General features: G+C 47.0%; 1 protein-coding gene across 4 annotated transcripts in view; it reads left to right on the top strand.

Moving 5' to 3' along the window:
• Positions 1–20,385, top strand: part of RUNX2 (RUNX family transcription factor 2) — a 317,078-nt gene extending 296,693 nt beyond the window's left edge. For all 4 annotated transcript variants that reach the window (XM_077317537.1, XM_077317552.1, XM_077317570.1 and 1 more), the window contains one exon: positions 19,273–20,385. In XM_077317537.1, coding sequence (XP_077173652.1) covers positions 19,273–19,976 — 704 coding nt within the window. In that variant the 3' untranslated portion in view covers positions 19,977–20,385. The remainder of the gene's footprint in view (positions 1–19,272) is intronic.
• The last annotated feature ends 1,246 nt before the right edge of the window (positions 20,386–21,631 follow it).

Genomic DNA, 21,631 nt, shown 5'->3' with positions numbered 1-21,631 from the left:
CACACACTCTGCTCATGGAAAGTACTGTTCTCAACCACGAGCATCTTTAGTTGAATATCTAAGGAAAGCAGACTCTCTTCTCAAATACCAGATGGCAGTAGAGAAATATGGAAAGGGGGACCTATTTTCTTTTGATACTGGAATATGATGTGCATCAGTTATTTCAGGAAGAAGCCCAAAATATACTTCGGAGAGATGCTAAAACTGCAGATGAATCCACAGGTTTATTTTATTGGGTAATTGCAGTTCTGCCAAATATTTATAGTGTAAAGAAATCATAAAAATCTGCTGGTGGTCCGAGCCTGGTGGGTACTCCTCGCATATTTGAGGAAGTTGTAGGAACTGTGACAAGAATGTTTGATCTATTAGCTTAAAAACAAATTAGAGTCTTCAAGAGAAATAAATGAAATATAGATGGTAGAACTACATTTTCTCTTATCTCAGAGAGACCAGGAATTTTCGCTCGAGGGCTTTATTTGCCTTTAATTATCGTCGCTTGGATTTCCTTTGCTAGTTGCCTACTCATTCAGTCTGTCTGTGTTGTGAAATAGGTACCTGTTAATGATTATCATTGTCAGATAAAAGTATTCCGGTTACAAGCACAATGTAAAAATAATCAAGTTTGTTTCAGTCAATCTTCAAACGGCTTCCTGAGCCTGGTGCCTTATCTTCACTTTGTTTGGGGAATTTTTTTAAAAGTCTAGGATAAAAAATGGGCACCCACCAAAATGCTTAAAATATGCATCCAGGGGTGACAGTGGGACGAATTGATAAGCAACCTTCCAGACAGATAGAGAAGATAAGCCATGCTGTTTAGGCCAGGTCCTTTACAACTATCGGCTTGGCTTGGGACTTTCATGAGTGTTCATGGGTTTGGAGTTGGGGTGGAGATAAGCAGAGGAATAGTTTGAATCAATTTCAGTTCAGCTTTATTGTTCGGTCAACTGATACCCTTTGGCAGCACTGTATTGGTTATTTTAAAACTGCAGTATTCATACGTGTTTGGTTAATAGATTCTTTTTCTACATGTTGGAGTTGCTTTTGATTTTCTTGGGAACTGATCCATAAGCAGTGGAATTGGTTCAGGCAGGGTTCTTCCCCATGTCTGCCCCCTGTGCATTTTTACAGTTGTAGATTAAGTTTATTTTCTTCTGCAAATGGCTCAAATAATGAGGATTTTAAAAGGGAGGGTGCTGTCACCATAGGTGTTGTTATCAGTGGTGCCAGATCATTGCTTCATGAGGGAGGACAGACAGATGGACGGATGGACGGATGGAAGGAAGGAAGGAAGGAAGGAAGGAAGGAACTTCCTTATATTTCCATCAGGGGAGAGGATAGGGACTTACTTTTTAGAAAGAAAGCTGAGAATCCAGAGAACCTGCTTAAACTATCTTTATAACACTACAGCATTCTATCAGTATTTTAGGGTCTTTAAAAAAAAACTGGAATTGCTCATCTTGGGGGTGGGGTGGGGAGCGGTTTAACAAATAGTCCGATCATCAAAAAGTGGGCTGGAGGAGGGTGAGACAAAGAACTCCAATATAAACATTGTGCATTAGGAAAAAGCTGTTGCAAAATTGGCTACTAGAAAAAGATTGGGGTAAAAGGGATCTCAAAAGGGCTGGAGGGGAAATAGGGGGGTTGAAAACAAAAGGCACAAATATGCATGCGGAAATCAGAGGATAAACCAAAGCAGTCTGAGGTCAGAACTGACAACAAAAAGAAAATGTGAAAAAGCCTCTTGTCTTAGTGGCCAATCTCCTAAAACAGGGATAGTCAAACTGCAGCCTTCCAGATGTCCATGGACTACAATTCCCATGACTACTCCTGTAAAACCTCTTTGTTCCATATCCAGGAGAACCCTCTTTTGGAGTGGGTTGTTTTTGTTGTTGTCTCCTTCCTCTCAACCAGTCAGAGCTTTGGAAAGGTCTAGTTCAGGGGTAGTCAAACTGCGGCCCTCCAGATGTCCATGAACTACAATTCCCAGGAGCCCCCTGCCAGCATTCGCTGGCAGGGGGCTCCTGGGAATTGTAGTCCATGGACATCTGGAGGGCCGCAGTTTGACTACCCCTGGTCTAGTTGCTAGCACTGGAGAATATCTAACCAAGAAAGTTTATTTTGACTTTGCTATTTTAAAAATCCGCTGAATGAATTTAAAAACCTGCCAGCTGTAAAGCCATAAGAGTTCCACTTAAACACCTCATGCTTTTGGCAATAGCTGAAAAGACTCTGATGAATAAGACACATTATAAGGTGGATCCAGCAGGTACATGTCAAGTGCGGTACAGGTTTCCATGGTTGAAAAGTTCCCCTTGAATCACATCTAAATTACATGGACAACTTAGAATAAATCCATTGAACTGCCACAATGGGGAAAGTGCCAATTGGTTGGGCTGCAATTATATCAGCCGGTTTCAAGAAGGTCTCGAGATGATTTCTCTGGTATCTTCTCTGGCACCACCCACTGTGACCCATAACTTTCAGAAGGAGAACAGGAAGGATCTCATTGTGCAGGACGAAGGCCCTTTGACTTCACGGGCATGACCTGCTTTCACTTTAAAAGAAATTGGTGATGCAGAACAAAATGAGCAGCAACGACAAACACCCAGAAATGCATTGGCTCGTTGGGTTTAAGTTGAGAAGCCTGCTCAGAATGGAATGCTTTGACCAAAGATTTCTTTATGTGGTCTTCAATTAAACAAACCCAGGAATTCCCCTCTCTGGGCAGTCGCTGAGATGAATGATGCCTTTTATATACTGCCTTTTCATCTCCAGATATCAAAGCACCTTACAAACCCTGATCAGCCCGACTAATGTGTGTCCACAGGGCTGAGTCCACCTTTAAGGCGGGCGTAGGGTGCGGGCGCCATTGTGGCCAGTAGATCATAGGTCATCCAACCCATGGCAAATGTTTTTGCCCCTTTGGGATGCCTGCAGAGAAATGCCAACAAGGAAAATTCTACCAGGGGGCTCCTCCAAATGCCAAAAAAGGAATTAGGCGACCATGTTTGATGATTTATTTATGCGGCGCATATCAAAGAGACCAAAAGTTCCTTCAGACGCCGTGTCAACAGTCTGAATTCACATCCGGTCAACAGTTACTGAAAGGAGCTCAAAAGAAATGGGGCGGGGATCCTGGCCGCACGGACAGGTGTCTACAGCCACCTCGAAGAAAATCATCCAAATGGTAGAGTTAATCTCTATAGTCTGGAGAGGGCTTGTAATTCTGGGTGCTCTCCAGGTTCAACTGTAACCCTGAAGGTTAACAACTTGGTTAGTCCATCAACTTTCAGCAATAGGAAGCAATACACTTGAGTAGGGGTAGTCAACCTGTGGTCCTCCAGATGTCCATGGACTACAATTCCCATGAGCCCCTGCCAGCAAATGCTGGCAGGGGCTCATGGGAATTGTAGTCCATGGACATCTGGACGACCACAGGTTGACTACCCCTGCACTTGAGGGCCTTATATATGCATTTTCATCACTGTATTTGGGTTATGGGAGTACATAATGGTACTCTTCCATGACAAAACGCTACTACTTTGGGACTTTTTATGCTCTGGGAAGTTTTCCTTTTCATTGCCATGCATCTTTAAAATGCATGCAGAGAAGCAGGAATACATGCAATATCATAAAAACCTTTTTAAAGTGTTCAGCTTTGGAGCACCAGGCATGCATATTGGCACTGTGCACCACCTCCCATCAACAGCATGCAGTCGCCATTATGCGTGCATAGCGCACTCTGCATATCTTTCCATGTGGGTTCAGCTTTGATTCATAGAAACACATGCTGGACAATACATTGTGATAGAACTTTGGTGCCACTACTGAGAGAGTCTTCTCCTGGATTGTCCCCCGCCTAATCTCAGAAGGCGGGGGCACCACATGTAGGGCCTTTGAAGAATATCGTAGTGATCGGGCAAGGTCATAACAGAGCATTCGACTACGACAGTGGTTCTCATCCTTCCTAATACCACGACTCTTGAATACAGTTCCTCATGTTGTGGTGACCCCAACCCAAAAAATTATGCAAGTGTTTTTTCCCAGAACTTAAGCCAAAACTGACCAATGGCGTGAAGATCCATTGTTCATGATTGTATATAAATTGGTTTTTTCCAATTTAGTTTAGTTCTACCTCTTGTCCCGCCGAGCTATGCTGCCACCTGGAGCACCTGGCGGGAAACTGTGGTGCGCTCGAGGCACTGTTGGAGCGGCTGGCGGCCGAGCATAGGCACCTGCAGGAGGATCAGCAACAGCAGCAGCCCCCCCCCCCGGCCAAGCTGCTCATCCTGCCACAACCCCTGTGAAAGGGTCCCTTGACCCCCAAAGGGGTACTGACTTTGGGGTTGAGAATCACTGGACTAGGACCTGGGTTCAGTTTTCCGGTCACCCATGAAGCTCACTAGGTAAAATCTAGCCCAGGATTACAGAATTACTAATCACAGGATTAAAGGTAAAGGTCAAGGTATCCCCTGTGCAAGCACCGAGTCATGTCTGACCCTTGGGGTGACGCCCTCCAGCGTTTTCATGGCAGACTCAATACGGGGTGGTTTGCCAGTGCCTTCCCCAGTCATTACCGTTTACCCCCCAGCAAGCTGGATACTCATTTTACCGACCTCGGAAGGATGGAAGGCTGAGTCAACCTTGAGCCGGCTGCTGGGATTGAACTCCCAGCCTCATGGGCAAAGCTTTCAGACGGCTGCCTTACCACTCTGCGCCACAAGAGGCTCTATCACAGGATTACTAAGAAGCTAAAAACTGATGGAAGAGCCAGTACCCCATCCTGATTTTCTTGAGGAAAGACAAGATAAAAATGCATAGATCCTGAAGGAATTTGCTGAAGGAAACCATATTCCTTTGGCTTTCTCCAGACATTGTAGAGATGTGGATCTACAGCCATGTTACATCCACTTTAGTGATATGAATTTTTACAAAACATGTAATATGACAGATGGTTCTCTGGGAGTCACAAGAGTTCCCACAAAGTGTGTGTGTGTGGGGGAGCGATAACAGACAAGATCTGATGAGAAATCAGGATTCGCTTCATCTCACAAAACTCTAGATTATGCCATGTTGTGTTGCAAGCTTACCCCATGTTTTCAAAAATAATTCTGTCATGTTTTCATTCTTTGAGGTTTTTGTTGATGTTAATAACAGCCGATTACCCTCCGGCTTTCTTTCAAGTCATCGTAATTAGGAGGACTGGTCAGAAAATTTTCCAGCAAAACTTTGTTTTCAAAACTTGGAAGACATTATTTCTTCTTAAAATAGCTGAGTTGGACAACAGCTTAAAATAACAATCTGGAAAAACCATTGTTTGGGAAGTCTTGTTTGGGAGGACAATCTGGGCAGATGCCCGGCAGAGTTATGGAGAGTTGTCAACCTATTTTATACATTTTCACACCATTTTTTGTAATTTCTGTAGTCAGCATGGTGGGTGGAGACCTACTAGTCTTCCAGGTAATACCAGTATAAACCTCAAAGGTTTTAGGAGTGCAGCCTGGGGGGGGGGCAGGATTTGAAGAGGGAAGGGACCTCAGCTGAGTATAATAGGATTGTTGGGTCCCTCTGGCCAAGGACGGGTTCGGGGGGATTGGATTGCCAGATCGAAGCTGGGAAACTCCTGGAGATTTGGAGCTGGGAGGGGGGACAGGAACCTGGTGGGGGACCTGCCATAGAGTCCATCCTCCAAAACATCCAGTTTCTCCGGGGAATTGATCTCTGTAGTCTGGTGATGAGCTATAATTCTGGACGATCCCTATGTCCTGCCTGGAGGCTGGAGTCCCTACAATATCATGCCATAGCATCTACCCTCCAAAGCTGCCATTTTCTCCAGGGAAACAGATAGAGTCCTAGAGTGGGAAGGGGCCCTACAGTCCATCTGGTCCATCCCCCTGCTCAGTGCAGGATCAGCCTAAAGCATCCAGGAGAAGGATCTGTCCGGTTATTGCTTGAAGACTGCCAGCGAGGGGTGATGCATGTAGCCCAGAGGTACTGCAATTCTGAGAGATCTCCAGGCCTCACCTGGAGATTGGCAGCCCTAGTCATTCACCAACCAATGCACATGAGCCTGAACAGAAGCTTCTTTTTGTCCCTGAGGACAATACTTCCTTCTCCAAAGGCTCCACGCTGACCTCACTGGCCTGTTGACTCATGAACAGCATCTCGGAAAGCCGTACCTCAGTTCTTCCCCATTACCACACCGCCAGACTGTCTCTCCTCGCATTCCTGACCCTGGGAGTTCTCATCGTCTTGGGTTAGCAAAGAGTGCCCAGTTGGCCGAGTTCCCGATTCCCCGGCCTTGTTAAAGGCCAAAAGCTCTGCCTTTTTACAGCTCCACTCCGTTCCATGGGAGCTAATCAGACAGGCTTCCTCCTTTTTCAAGAGCGGTGACCCTTTGGTCTTCCCTCCTCCTGGCCCGCCGAACATTTCTGCTACTGCCAAGACGACACACACCCCACTCGTCTACAAGGCACCAAAAGGGAGCAGCGGAGCGTCTCATGTTCGAGCCAAGCTCAGCGGGGTGATGTGGACCCGGAGTGCCCTTGTAAAACAGCTTTAATCTCTCCCTGTGTCTCCAAGAAGCGGGATTGAGCCAGCCTCTCTCACTTCTCTTCAATAAACCCTTTTGAGAGGCACCCAGATCTGTGACCAGACATGTATGCAGAGTATGCAAACTCTCAGCCGTACATCTGGATTTTCCGTTTCGGTCGGATCTCCTTTTATTATTATTATTATATTTGTGAACTGCAAGAGTATTGCCCTCTGGTCGGCCAGAGAGTTGGCTGATATGACTCAGAGTATGTGGCAGAGTTAAAGCCGGGGTGGAACTTCACCTGAAAGGCAAATGGAAGGCCAGGCTTCATGGACAGTCAGAACACGCTTTCTTTTGTTAATAACTACCCCTCTCCCTGTAGGTGGGACAACTTCTGTACATTCGGTGGTGTAGTGGTCAAGGTGTTCAACTACGACAGTAGTGGCCAAACTGTGGCTCTCCAGACGTCCATGGACTACAATTCCCATGAGCCCCTGCCAGCACTGGCAGAGGTTCATGGGAATCGTAGTCCGTGGACATCTGGAGAACCATAGTTTGGCCACCTCTGGACTAGACTCTAAGACAGGGGTAGTCAAACTGCGGCCCTCCAGATGTCCATGGACTACAATTCCCAGGAGCCCCTGCCAGCGAATGCTGGCAGGGGGCTCCTGGGAATTGTAGTCCATGGACATCTGGAGGGCCGCAGTTTGACTACCCCTGCTCTAAGACAACCAGGTTCAAATCCCCAGTGTGCCATGGAAGGTTGCTTGGTGACCTTGGGCGAATCACGTACTCCCAGCCTAACCTACCTCACAGGGTTGTTGTTGTAAGGATAAAATAGAGGAGAAAAGAATTATGTGAGCCACCTTGGAACCTCATTGGAGACTTAGGCAACTTAAGTAAACAAATAATTAAAAAAAAAACAATTATCCTGCTTGACTTCAGCGTTCTTCTGAATAACTGAACAGACACAAGCTCTGAAACATTTCCATGTTGCAGTTAGTTGTTCTTTAAGTTTGAATCTTGGGTTTTGCTGATATGTCATCATTCTCAGTTAGGGTTACCAACCTTTGGGAGATGGCTGTAAATCTAGAATTACAGCTGGTCTCCAGGTTACAGAGATCATATTCCTTTGAAAAAATGGCTGCCTTGGAAGATAGACTCTATGGCAGGGGTGGCCAAGCTATGGTTCTCCAGATGTCCATGGTCTACAATTCCCATGAGCCCTTGCCTGCTGGTAATTGTAGTCCATGGACATCTGGAGAGACACAGTTTAGCCATTCCTGCTCTATAGCATTATACCTGAAAGAGGTCCTTCCTCTATCCAACCCCCTCCCCCCCCAATTTCCAGGGATTCCCCCAGCCCAGAGCTGGCAACCCAATTCTCAATGCCCATTAGGGATCCCCCGTTTTTAAAGCTCATCTCCAGGCAACAGAGATCAGCTCCCCTGGGGAAAAGGGCTGCTTCGGAGGGTGGAATCCCTAGCATTATACGTAAGGAGGGCAGCCTCTAGGTGGACCTGGGGACCCCATGGAATCTCGGCTCTTCTCCAGCCACCAGAAACAAGTTCCCCTGGAGAAAAGGGCTGCTTCGGAGGGTGGACTCCCTAGCATTATACTCCACAGAGGTTCCTCCATGTCCCCAATCCCGTCCACTCACCCACAGCTGGCAGCCCATGCGGAGGAGGGTTGCCAACCTTCCAGTGGTGACTGGAGTTCTAGGATCATAACAGATCTTCACATCCGGTCAACAGTTCCCCTAGGGTAGCGATCCCCAACCTGTGGGCCGCAAACCACATGTGGTCCTTCAACTAATTGGAGGTGGGCCCCAAAGGACGCCTTCTCTCCCCCCCCCAGCCCTTTACTTCATCCCCCCCGGCCCTTTACAACACACTTCGGGTGTCATTGTCTCCCATCACTCCCAGATGGGACTATCTCGTTGCAGAGAAACAAGCTCAGGGTTCCCATTGATTTGTCATTGTCATGAGTTAAAATGTCCATGAAAATAACATGTTCCTGATGTTCATTGTTGTGGCATGTCTGTATCTTATTTTGAAGGGATGTTTAAACATTGCCATAGCGATCAGAGAGCGTTAGGGCAGTGGTTGAGAGTAGAGGAGTAAACTACCCCCCCCCCACTGGGCCTCAGTAAAAGGCGTTGAGTGGTCCCCGGTGAGTGGTCCCCGGCGTTGAGTGGTCCCCGGTGATAAAAAGGTTGGGGACCGCTGCCCTAGGGAAAAAATGGCACATTTGGAGGAGAAACTGTATGGTACGTTATAGGTGAAACCCCTTCCATGGAAACCACTCCCAAGTTTCCAGGAATTTCCCAGACTGGAGATGGCAACCATAATGTTGAGTCACGCCAATTCCCATCCCACTTTCTTTTCAAACGATATAACACAATTTCGGCTCGGTTATTTTGTAAAGTTTTCCCAGGGATCATGCAGCAAAACGCTGCGGAGGCCGGACAGAGGCCTCAGGGAAGAATTCCGATAGGATTCTCAGGTGGTGTGCTGGCTTAAGGTGCAGTCCTCTTTCCATCAAGCAGCGGAGGCTCACCTTGCTTGAGATAATCCGGAGAAAATCAGGTATTTTTTATTGGCTTGAATGTCTTTGTTTGGGGGGGGGAGGGAAACATATAGCTAGAGCACGCTGAGGTAAAATGCATAGACAATTTCCGTTTCAATGGATCAAAAACAATTTGGGGCCAGCTTTCTCCACAAGAATGTGGATTTGCAGCGATTTATGCTCACACACATGGGTTGCCAATCTCCAGGTGGCACCTGGAGACCTCCTACAATTACAGTTGATCTCCATGTGTTTGAGACGTGGAGAAAACTGTTCCTTTGGGAGGTGGATTGTATGGCGCTATACTTGGCTAAGGTCTCTCCACTCCAGGCTTCACCCACGAAATCTCCAGGAATTTCCCAACCCAGAGCTGGCAACGCTAACAAACACAAACAAGTCTGAGTCAGACATGGAGGAGAGGAAAGTAGCAGTATGCATTGCGGGAGGGGATCCTTTTAAATTCTGGATTGTATCTAAGAAAGGGAAGATGTGTTGCCTTTATGAATGTTTAGAAGTGGTGTTGTATTATGAAGACCCATCCTGGTTCCATTTTTGTTTTTATTAGGATCAGCTCTGATTTCTGCCCTTTTTTTTTTTCTGCGACAGGTTTTCCTGAGTGGACGTTTTTTTACCAAATGACATCAACATTTCAGGGAGCTTAGCCCAACCTCTCTTCTAGGGATTCCCCATGTTTTCAAGTGGATTAGACACTGGGGGTATTATTTTACCATTCCTGGAATCCCCTCGGCATCATGGGAAAGGCAGGAAAATGGCCACCAGTTTTCTAGAGCAATTTCTAGAGCAATCCATCTAAATCAGGAGCAGTCAAACTGCGGCCCTCCAGATGTCCATGCACTACAATTCCCATGAGCGCCTGCCAGTGTTTGCTGGCAGGTTGCTCATGGGAATTGTAGTCCATGGACATCTGGAGGACCGCAGTTTGACTACCCCTGGTATAAAGGCATAGAGCTCACCCTCCAATGTGGCTGTTTTCTCCAGGGGAACTGGCCTTGGCTATAAGATCTCCAGGTTCCACCTGGCAGTTGGAAACCGTATAATATACATAAAGCACCATAGTTTTTACGCAGTAGAAATTAAACACAAGAGGGTCAAAATTCCCCTTTCCTGTTTATGAACAAGCAGTCATGCATTTTCTGTGTGGACTGCTTCTCTTTCTATATCAGAGTTTCTCAGCCAGGGCTTTGTGAAACCTGGGGGGTTCTGATGGCTCTGGAAGGGTTTCCTGAATGGGTGGGAGTTAATGGGTGTTGGGTTGTCGGTTGCAACCCAGATGAAGTTCAAGGTTTTGGCACTGACCTTTAAGGCTATATGTGAACCTGGACCCACATATCTGAGAGACCGCTTGCCTCCTTATGTCCCCTGCAGCAGGGGTAGTCAACCTGTGGTCCTCCAGATGTTCATGGACTACAATTCCCATGAGCCCCTGCCAGCAAATGCTGGCAGGGGCTCATGGGAATTGTAGTCCATGAACATCTGGAGGACCACAGGTTGACTACCCCTGCCCTGCAGGGCTCTTCACTCTGCGGGTGCAAATCTACTGGTAGTCCCCAGCCTGAAGCCTGGCCTCGACCAGGGCCAGGGCCTTTTCAGTCCTGGCCCCGACCTGGTGGAATAAGCTCCTGGGAGAGCTAAGGGTCTTGATGGAGCTCTTGCAGTTCCACAGAGCCTGTAAAACAGAGCTCTTTTGCCTAGTCTTTGGTTGAGGTCTGGGCTAGGAAGATCTTGGAGCCCCTCCCCAGGCTGGCCTTAACATCTGGTCTATCCCTTTACCGCCGAGGCATTTATATATTGGGACCGAGGGTGGGGAAAGAGTTTTATCACCACCTATATATGTTATGTTTTACTGGGTTTTGCTGGGGGTTTTATTGGGCGTTTATTACTGATATTGTAATCAGCCATGAGCCATTTGGGAGTGGCGGGATAGAAATCCCAAAATAAATAAAATAAATAAAATAATTTCTAATATATTTTATTGGGTGATATAGCCATATATGGTTATATCAACCCACCCTCCCAAAATGGCCAATTATGGTCTTGGAGGGGGTGGGAAGGGGAGGGACCCCTGGTGGACGTGTACACAGCTGTGCTTCCCAACCGTATTCTGCATGATGGTGCCACTTCTGGGGTTTCTTGGCGCATCAAGAATGTTTCAGGAGGTTCTCAATGGTAAAAAAGTTGAGAAAGGCTGTTCTGTACCCTCCACAGACATGTCTGACTAGACAAAACTGACTTTGATGGACCAAGCATATGATTCAGCAGAAGGCAGGTTCATGGGCCCAGCAGTCCTCAGAGTAAAGGTAAAGGCATCCCCTGTGCAAGCACTGGGTCATGTCTGACCCTTGGGGTGATGCCCTCTAGCGTTTTCATGGCAGACTCAATACGGGGTGGTTTGCCAGTGCCTTCCCCAGTCATTACCGTTTACCCCCCAGCAGCAAGCTGGGTACTCATTTTACCGACCTCGGAAGGATGGAAGGCTGAGTCAACCTTGAGCCGGCTGCTGGGATTGAACTCCCAGCCTTATGGGCAGAGCTTTCAGACTGCATGTCTGCTGCCTTACCACTCTGTGACACAAGAGGCTCATATTTCCCTCTTAATATCTGGCTCTGCCCTCAGAGACATAATCTGCCTTTCAGTGTTCTCATGGATTAAGCTTGAGCCAAAAGAATGCTGGCTGTAGTATGAACCTGTGTACCAGTTCCATTTATTGGCACAAAGACTGCATTCCTACAGTGAAGTCCAGACAGTACCCCAGAGCTTTCTTGTTCATGGGGGTCAGTGCTCCAGAACAGATTGCTGGTGGAGATAAGAGCTCTTTTCGCCCTACCTCTTGTTGGAAGGCTAAACCAATTATTTTAAACAGGCTATTGTGGAAAATCTTGAGAGGAGTTTTTATTGTGGATCCCTGTCATTGCATATTCCTGGTTTTAGATGGCCATAGGGATATTGAACTACTATTCATTCATTTAATGGCATTTGTTTTTTGTAAGGTTGTTCTTGACCTGGATGGCCCAGGCTAGGCCAGTCTCATCAAATCTTGGATACTTAGCAGGGTCATCCCTGGTTGATATTTGGTTGGGAGACCACCAGGGAAGACCCAGATCACTACGCGGAGGCAAGCAGTGGTAAAGCACGTCTGAATATCTCTTGTCTTGTCCCGGCTAGCATGATCTCCTTGGGTCTTGGATGCTAAATGGGGTCACTCCTTGTTGGTACTTGGATGGGAGACCACCAAGAAAGTACAAGACTGCTACACAGATGCAGGCAATGGCAAACCACCTCTATGTGTCTCTTCCCCTGAAAAAATTACAGGGACACTATGAGTTGGCTGAGACTACCACACAAATGGAAATCAGCCTACCAGTCACACAGGACGGTGTGCTGGGTGTTCAGTGTACATGCATGCCAGAGAGAAAGAGAGAGAAAGCAACAAAAACAGTGATTTATGAAGGTTTTTATGGCACTAGTCTGGTGTCCAAGTTAGAAAATCCAAATGGCCCCTCCACATGATCATCATACAATTAAGAGCTCTGCAGTCAGCAAATTCTAACCTGCTGACAATCCCTGGACCTAAAGACGTTTGCCTGGCCTTGACCAGAGCCAGGTGGAATGAGCTGCGAGCAGAAACACGGGCCCTTACTGAACCCCCAAAATTCCAAAGGGTCTACAAAATGGCCCTCTTCCTTCAGACATTTGGGTGAGGTTCAGGCTGTACCCTAATCATCCATCTGTGCCTTCTGTTTCCCCCCATTCTGGCTCGTTGGAATGTTTTTGTCTAGACTGAAGCAGGATAGTAAGAGTTAAGGAATCTGGTTTATTCAACTTTTAGGATTTTACCCCGATATTTATGTATATTGGTATTTTTAATTCTTTTACTGTTGTACACCAGCCCGAGATGAATTTACAGTCAAACAAACAAAACACTTGATGCCCTTGTATAATGCCCCCAGGCCTGCTGTTTAAGGGAAGTTCCCTCACTCGGCTTAATAACTAACTTTGGCAGCCATATTGTCTAGAGCAGGGGTGGCCGAACTGTGGCTCTCCAGATATCTGTAGTCTACAATTCCTGTGAGCCGCTGCCAGCATGTAGTCCATGGACATCTGGAGACCCACAGTTTGGCCACCCCTGCTCTAGAGAGTTTCCTCAAACAGTCGAGTCATTACCTATTCAGGGCCATCCTGGAAGAGTCCTTTCTGCCCACAAAATTCCCTGAGCTCAAGGTTCAATTTAAACATTTCTAATGCTAAGTTTGGTGTGGAAAGCCAGCTTGATGTGGAGAGCATGGTATACTGGGTAGGAGCAGCAGCTCCTAATCCGGCGAGCCAGGTTTGATTCCCCACTCCTCCTTCACGTACTACCAGCGGGGTGACCTTGGCGTCACCACAACACTGATAAAACTGTTCTGACCAAGCAATAATCTCAGGGCTCTCTTAGCCTCACCTCCCTCACAGGGTGTCTTTTGTGGGGAAAGAAAAGAGAAGGCGACTGTAAGCCGCTTTGAGACTCCTTCGGGTAGAGAAAAGCGGCATATAAGAACCAATTCTTCTTCTTCTTCTTCTTCTTCTTCTTCTTCTTCTTCTTCTTCTTCCTCTTCTTCTTCTTCTTAGGATATTTTTAAAAGAACATTTATTTTAAAATCTCTATTTTCAGCTGCACACTTCTGAAACCTGCGCATAATTCTTCATCTCCTACATTTCGTTCCACTGAGGACTTTTGTAGGCCCCTATATGATCTCCATCAATAACTGCCACATTGTCCAAGCTATGAGAGTTGGAGGAGGAAGAGTTATCCAAACCTGTCCATTTGTGAAGTCAGCTGACACCCATGCACAATAACACAGGTTTGTAAGCCCAGATACAGAAAGGAAGCTTACCCAATAGTCTCTGCAGATGACATCAGGTGGTTACCATGTGTGTTAAGTTGCTTCTGACTCATGCTGACCCTATGGATGAATGATGACCAAGACACCTTTGTTAACAGCCTTGCAACCTGAAGGCCATGGCTTCCTTTATTGAGTCAATTTATCTCCTGCTGTGTCTTCCTTTTTTCCTGGTGCCTTCATTTTTTCATAGCAATATTGTCCCTTTCAGTGACTCTTCTCATTGACTTCTTCTATAACTAGGGGCAAAGCCCATTGTATCCAAGAATACAACGGGTGCTAGAGCTTGGCAGTGGGAAGAGGAAGGGGAGGAGTTGTCCAGTCTGTAAGGGCATGGGGTTGAATGTGTGTGTTGTGTGGGAGGTTGTAGTGGCATGGTGGCAAATTAGGGCATGGGTGTGGAGATATGGGTGTCAAGAACCTGTGGTGTGGAATGTTCGTTGAGTGTGGGAGAGGACTGACCTTTGGGAATTGTGGCATAGTGGTTACAGATGAGCTTTCCAGAGCCATGTCCTCAGATATGTGAAGGGAAAATCAGACTGGAGACTCTTCTTAGGGCAACCAATTCCTCCTAGTTCTGCGTCATTTCCCTTCTTGTGTGAATTAGGCCACATTCACCGAAATGCCCCTCTGCCCTAATACACATGCAGTAGTCACAGTACACGGGTGTCCAACCTGTTCCTTCTTCTCCATTTTTTCACTGTTGATAAAATGTTATGTGCCCACATGCTTCTTTAATTGTTGCTCCTTAGAAGAAGAACGGATTTTTGTACCCTGCTGTTTACTACCCAAAGGAGTCTCAAAGCGGTTTACAAACACCTTTTCCATTTGTCTCCCCACAATAATCAACCTGTAAAGGATGTGGGGTTGTGAGAGGTCTGAGAGAACTGGGAATGGGCCGCAGTGACCCAGCAGGCCTCAGGTGTCTCAAAGCATTTTCCAATCGTCTTCCCTTCCTCTTCCCATAGCAGACTCCCCATGAGGGTGGTGGGGTAGAGAGCCTCACATGGAAGAAAGACACATGGCTTGGCTGTGTCTAACCCCTGGCCAGAGCAGTATTTTAAGTGAGAAGGGGCTTTTCTGCGGCCTCCCTGTCAGGCAACTGTTTGGCAGAAGGTAAAAGTCCCCCCACCCTCAAAAGGAAGGCCCTCAGGCCCCCCTGCATTGCTCTTGAAAATGCCTCCCTCCCCTCAGTCAGGGCCTATCAGAGGCTCCTTCGCAGCAGGCCTGAAGGGGGGGAGGGGGAGCACTCTCCAGCCTCCTGCCAGCTCTGTCAGGGTTCTGAGGCAATTTACAGTTGGACATGCCAGTTAGGACAGCCTTGGGTGAAAAGGTCTGGCACAGCCTGTCCAAGCCTCTGTTCTCATCCCCCTTGGCAGCTCTACTGACCTCCTCTCCTTGCGGTAGGAAGGAGCAGACTGGCAGCCATGTCTCCTGATTGCCCCGGAACTCTGGTCTGTCCTGGTGAGGGCCTAATTGGACGACGCTTCGCACCTTCCGATTGGCCCCTCCGCTTGCCAGTCCGGGGCCAAGGGGCCAATCCAGGAGTTTTGATCCCGGACTCAGCCCACCCCAACCCTTCTTACTGTTTTATTTGTATTACCTCCTTCTGAAATCCCAATACTAATAGGAAATACAAGATGCTATTGAGAATATGAGTATTGTTCAGCCCAAATTTTCTCAACCAGGGTTTTGGTGATAGCATTGTGGAAGCGTTTCCCCAAATGGGTGGGAATTTACATATATATATGTGTGTGTGTGTGTGTATAAATTTATGTGTGTGTGTGTGTGTGCGTATAAATTTATATATATGAATTAAATATATATATATATATATATATATATATATATATATAATTCATATATATAAATTTATACGCACACACGCACACACACACACATATATATAAATTTACACACACACACACACACACATATATATATAAATTAAAGACTATAAATAGGTCTTTTTCCATATTGGTGGTGTTTTAAAAGGGAGGGCATTAGATTTTACAATTAACCTATCTAAGTATATGTTTTTTTTGTGCGTAGGTAGGGTTTATGAAGTTGCAGGAAAGCACCACAACTTTGTGATCTTTTGAAAAGTGGTAAAACTTAGTACCTCATTTCTTAGGGCAACTCATATTTTTGTGTGTCAGATCTTTAAATGTAATTTTTAAAGCAGCCTGAATTACTCATGATTAAGAAGCTCCCTTGCTTTGAATGTCTTAGGTTTAGTGACTCATTTGAACATTTGGCAGAGAGGACTTTTGTACAGATGTATTCCTACAAACTATCCAGTAAAGACATTACACAATTGTACATGTTCTGGAAGAGCCAAAATGGTCTTTGTAGGTTTCTTCAAACCTAAATGCCCTCAGAATTGCAACTGTGGTTTTTAATTAAAAAAAAAAACCCAACTAGCTTCTCTGCGAATGAATACATGGCAAAAATGAAGACATTGAATCCCAAAGTTTTCTCAAAGCATCCTGCTCTGCCCAAGCAAGCCCACTTGATAGGAACTGATCAGAGCAGGAGTTGAATTGACTTCAGGCTAGATAAAATGAATAATGCAACAAAAGCCAGCAGACTAAAACACTGACTCCCAGTGGATTAAAACAGACCATTACTTAAAAGACAGGCAGACGTTTGATCAAAATAGTCCCTGAAGAAGTGAGCAGTGACTCAGGGAAGCTCCTCCTCTGCCACAAATTTTATTAGTCTTTAAGGTGCTGCTGGATCTTGCTGAGACAGATATTTGCTTTAGTGATGGACGAACTAAATCCAACAGTCTGCATGGTTTACTTAACTTTTCTGCATTTGCAGTGCCCTGCCGGGCTGCTGCCAGGTGTTTGCAATGGGGCAGTTTGCCCCACCCCTTCCTGGATCCAGATGAGGGAGCATTTTCCCTGCCAGACCCCGGATTTGTGCCTCCAGGACCCATTATGCACCAGGGTAATAACGCACATTCGGGTGGAATGGCGGTGACTAAAATCACTGATAACGCACGGTGCCGGCTGCAACCGGCCTCAGCTTCGGTGCATGCCGCCGAAAAAGCCGTGTTAGCGAAACGCGAAAGAAAGCGCAGCTTCCAGGTGACCGGGGCGCAACCAGAAGCGGCGCCAGGATCGCTGCGTGCATAATCAGTTACTCTGGGTTTTGCCGCCGTCGCGCCCCGTCCTGTGCATAACCGGTGTGCTTCACATCTTCCCCCTCCGCGTTTTCCATGTGCCCCGAAATCGCCGTTTCGGCGGCCGTGCATAATGGGCCCAGATGAGGCACCCAGGGTGGAGAGGTTCCGCTGTGAAGTGGGGTGTTTTTTGTTTTGTTTTTTAATTTCAAAATTTAAACACTGTCTCTGCAGTGTTGTGTAGCACCACTGATGCCAGCCCCGGGCTGGGGCCGGGCCAGGGCCAACGTCATCTGGAAGTGGGGATTGGCCCCGCAACCAGATGGGTGCTAGCCCAAGCCTTAATCGTTGTGCGGAAAAGGTCTGTATGGATTATGTAACTCCAGGGGAGTCCAATGGAGCGGAGCAGCAAATGAAGCAAAAAAATAAAATGTTATGAAATGGCAGTTCAGGTGTGATATGCCCATTTGTTTGTTTGTTTGTTTGTTTGTTTATATATTTATGGATTTATATACGGCCACTCATGCCAATTGCCATCCCATGGCAGTTTAAAATATAAAAGCCATAAAAACCACAATAAAACCCTATAAAATTACAAAAGAATAAACAGAGCAATAAATGGTGGTTGGAAACCCACCAACTCTTATATTAAGGTGACCAGATTGTCCCACTTTTGGAGAGACATCTGGGGGCAGATACTATTTTTGCGTTCTATACGTTTTATGAAAATTTCTGTTGCTTCATGTAGACCAAATTTTCAATCAAGAACACTCCCCCCCCCCCCCCGGTCAATGGTGTGCTGCTTTACCAATGTTAAAATCTGGTCACCTTTACTTATATTGGGGGTATGTGCAGTTCCTGCTGCACATTGTTTCATTTAAATTAGGCTAGCAATCCCCAACCTGTGGGCTGCGGACCATATATGGTCCATCGACTAATTGGAGGTAGACTCCGAAGGACGCCTTCTCTCCCACCCCCCGGCCCTTTACTTCATCCCCCCCCCGGCCCTTTACAACACACTTCGGGTGTCATTGTCTCATATCTGGGAGTGATGGGACTATCTCGTTGCAGAGAAACAAGCTCAGGGTTCCCATTGATTTGTCATTGTCATGAGTTAAAATTTCCATGAAAATAAAATGTTCCTTATGTTCATTGTTGTGGCGTTTCTGTATCTTATTTTGAAGGGATTTTTAAACATTACCATAGTGATCAGAGAGCGTTAGGGCAGTGGTTGAGAGTAGAGGAGTAAACTACTCCCCCCCCCACCGGACCTCAGTAAAATTGTCAAGCGTTGAGTGGTCCCTGGTGATAAAAAGGTTGGGGACCACTGAATTAGGCCACACTTGAAAGGAAGATTCGCACACATGGAATATCCACACGCTGCCCAGCTCACACCCATGGACGTCCATGCATCATGGGGATGACAATGCTCCTGATACACAGGTGCCTAGTAAGCTCCAAGTTTGAATGGACATTACATGTGAAGTCCTGCATGGAGGCTGATAAAGCGTTGTGCTCCGAGTAGCACTAGGAGGAAGGCTGGCTCAGGGCCCTGTGCTTGTGGGTATAACTTCTGAATCAGCCATCTTCCACAGGAGAAGGGAGATTTCCCTGTCTGCTTCCCCTGGTGAACTTCTACAGCCATGTTTCACAAAGAAGAACATCTGCAGGCTACTGGGGCAGAGTTTTGAGAAACCTGCAATCTTTCACAGTTGTTGTTTTGGTTAACCTCAATAAAAGGGTGGCATAGCTTTTGGTTTGGGGGTTTGGAATTGAGCTGGATGGGCCAAGCTAGGCAGGGTCTGCTTGATTAGTACTCAGATGAGAGGCCACCGCGTAGGGCCAGGGTCACCATGAAGAAACAGGCCAACCACCTCTGAACATCTGCCTTGAAAACCTTACAGGGTCACAACGTCATCTGTGACCTGACATTAGAGAAAGCTGTTTAGGAAATGGAAACTGGAGGAGAAAAGAATATTTTACTTGCCATTTGAGGGAGGCAAGTAGAGTGACCCAGAAATGTTTGGCTCCTCATGGTCTACTTCAGTTGTTCTCTTAAATGTGCCTTGTATTGGTTTAGATTGTTTACATTCTGCTCCACTGATTGATGTCTGGAGTGATTCTTGTGGTTTCTCTTGCAGCCTCAGAGCCCAGCACCCCGGACACACCCTCTGCCACAGCCTCCCCATCATCATCTGAAGAGCCCACCCCTCTCACAGCCCCCTCCTCACCATCCCCCACTTATGACTGTGAAGCCCACACCTTTTCACCCCCGCTCTCCACCTGCACCATGGCCTTGAATCCCGAAATGCCACCACGGACATCGGCCTCTGCTGTCCCAAACCCCACATCAGTGTCCATCTCAGCTCTTCAGCCAGGGCTTCCTTCTGCTCTTCCGCCCACAGCTGCCACCACGGGGGGCATTTACTCACCTGCAGCAGCGGCCATCTCCCCCAGCCATGCGCCGCACCTTATTGACTGGCTTCCCTACCTTGCTTCTGTGATGACCACCACATTGCGGGGGAAAGAAGAAGAGCAGCCACTGACTGGGACGGGCCCCGCCGAAAGCATGAAGAGGTGTGGGAGCGCCTTCCTGCCCGCACCGAGTGAGGGGGTGAGCGTCCAAACCAGCTTCATCAAACAGCAGCCGCCGGAATCTGTTTGCTCCCCTCCGCCTTTCCCAGACATCCCTCCCCATTCTGAACAGGCCCCCGCAACTCTGGGGGACATCTTGGCTGAGCTGCAGACCATGAACGGCCACCTTGCGATCATCGCGAGGGCACTCAGCCACCTGGCCTCGACCTTAGCACCCCAGGCGGATTCCGCAAACACTCCGGGTTTGTAAGGGGCCGGCTCGTCTAGGTAGGGGTGCTGACCTTCTCGAGGAGCCGGGCGAGCTCTTGGAATTTCAACTGGTCTCCAGACTCCAGAGATCCATTCTCCCAGAGAAAATGGCGGCTTAGGTGGGTGGAGTCAATGGCATGTTGTGTTCCCTCCCCAAACCCCATCTTCCCCAGGCTCCACCCCGAAATTCCCCAGAAATGTCCCTCCCCAGAGTGGTCAGCCGTACCTCTTGGCCTTCTGCTTGAATAGCAACTTTAAGCAGACTGTTTCTTCAAGAAGAAGCCAATACGGAAGTGACAAATGGAACAAAGGGTTGAGGGAAGGCCGGGGAAAGGATTGTATTGGTTTCCCTGCCTTCTTTTTCTACTTCTGCTGAAATGCAGATTTGAAAACGGTCATTGCTGGTGTCAATAAAGTTGCTTATATTTCTTAGAAGTGTCCCATTTTCTTTTGCTTTGCAGTGCTTAAGAAGCTATAATCTCTTCTTTTCTTTTTTTTTTAATTGACTCAAGAGTTTCCACCATCAGGGATTTAATCAGTTAAAATTGGTTCTGGAGTTGGACTGTACTATAAATATATATGAGATTTGTTTTTAAAATCGTCATGTAGTGAGAAAGTTTTCTGTGTCACCATTGACTTCAACATTCACCCTACCCCTAGGGCAAAATCAGAAGTACGGGAAGAGTCCCTCTAACAAGCTGCCGATAGATTTCCAGGGAAGAATGTGGGGCTTTTTGCACGCCTTCAAAATCGCACAATGGTTGCCAATTGGAAACGCTATTGATTTGCCATAACGCACGACGTCGTAGACAATCTGCCACACACCTGAAACCAATCTGCAAAATCGCTTCCTTGTAGCGCTTTCAGGGGAATCCCAAAAAGTGGATTCACCCTCCGGAAAGCGCTACACTCTTGCAACCAATCTGCAATACTAGCGAAAAAGACCTGTGCGTTAACATTGTTGCGGTTTCTTCAAAGTCCCTCCTCCTGAGCCTGTCCTCCAAACTTCCGGCGAAGCGATCGCCATTTTTTTTTCTCAGAGCGAGCGGGGATAAACGCACCAGCGAGCCTCTTTCTGTTTAGAGGCTTCCCTGGCTTCAGTCCTTCACCTTTAGTCACTAAGCACAAACCACAGAAAAGCCCGTTTGCTGAAATAAAGTCCCTTTATTTTTTACACATTAATTCAGCCGAAAATCGGGCCCGTGAGAGGGGGGGGGGATTTTTTTTTTTTCACTCGAGGCAGCGTGGCAACGATCATACGATAAAACGACAGCTCACATTAGGCAGCTGGATGGGTCTCTCCGTTGCAACGAATCTACACAGATTCGTTACAATGGGTCTGTTTTTTTTAAAAAAAAACCTTTCTTAAAGGAAAAGGGGCTGTTTGGGAGCATGCTAACGGCTGCCCATTGGCTGCTTGACGGCCAGGGGCGGGACGAGCTTGGCAATAGCGCTTCCTTTCTAGCGATTTCTGCCGAGACCGGAAGCTGTGGGAAACGCTGCAAAACGCAACTGGATTCCACTACAAAGGCAGGTATGCATAACGACGAATTCCACTATTTTAAATGGCGATTTTTCATTCAGTGACCAATTTGCAACAAAGATCCCGGTGCGTAAAGCCCCTCAGTCTTCCAAGGTCACAGTTAGGGCTATGGG

The sequence above is a fragment of the Paroedura picta genome, chromosome 1, assembly GCF_049243985.1.
Source record: "Paroedura picta isolate Pp20150507F chromosome 1, Ppicta_v3.0, whole genome shotgun sequence".
Taxonomy (NCBI): Eukaryota; Metazoa; Chordata; class Lepidosauria; order Squamata; family Gekkonidae; genus Paroedura; species Paroedura picta.
Note: the sequence above shows the minus strand (reverse complement) of the source record. Positions and strands in the feature narration are given on the sequence as shown.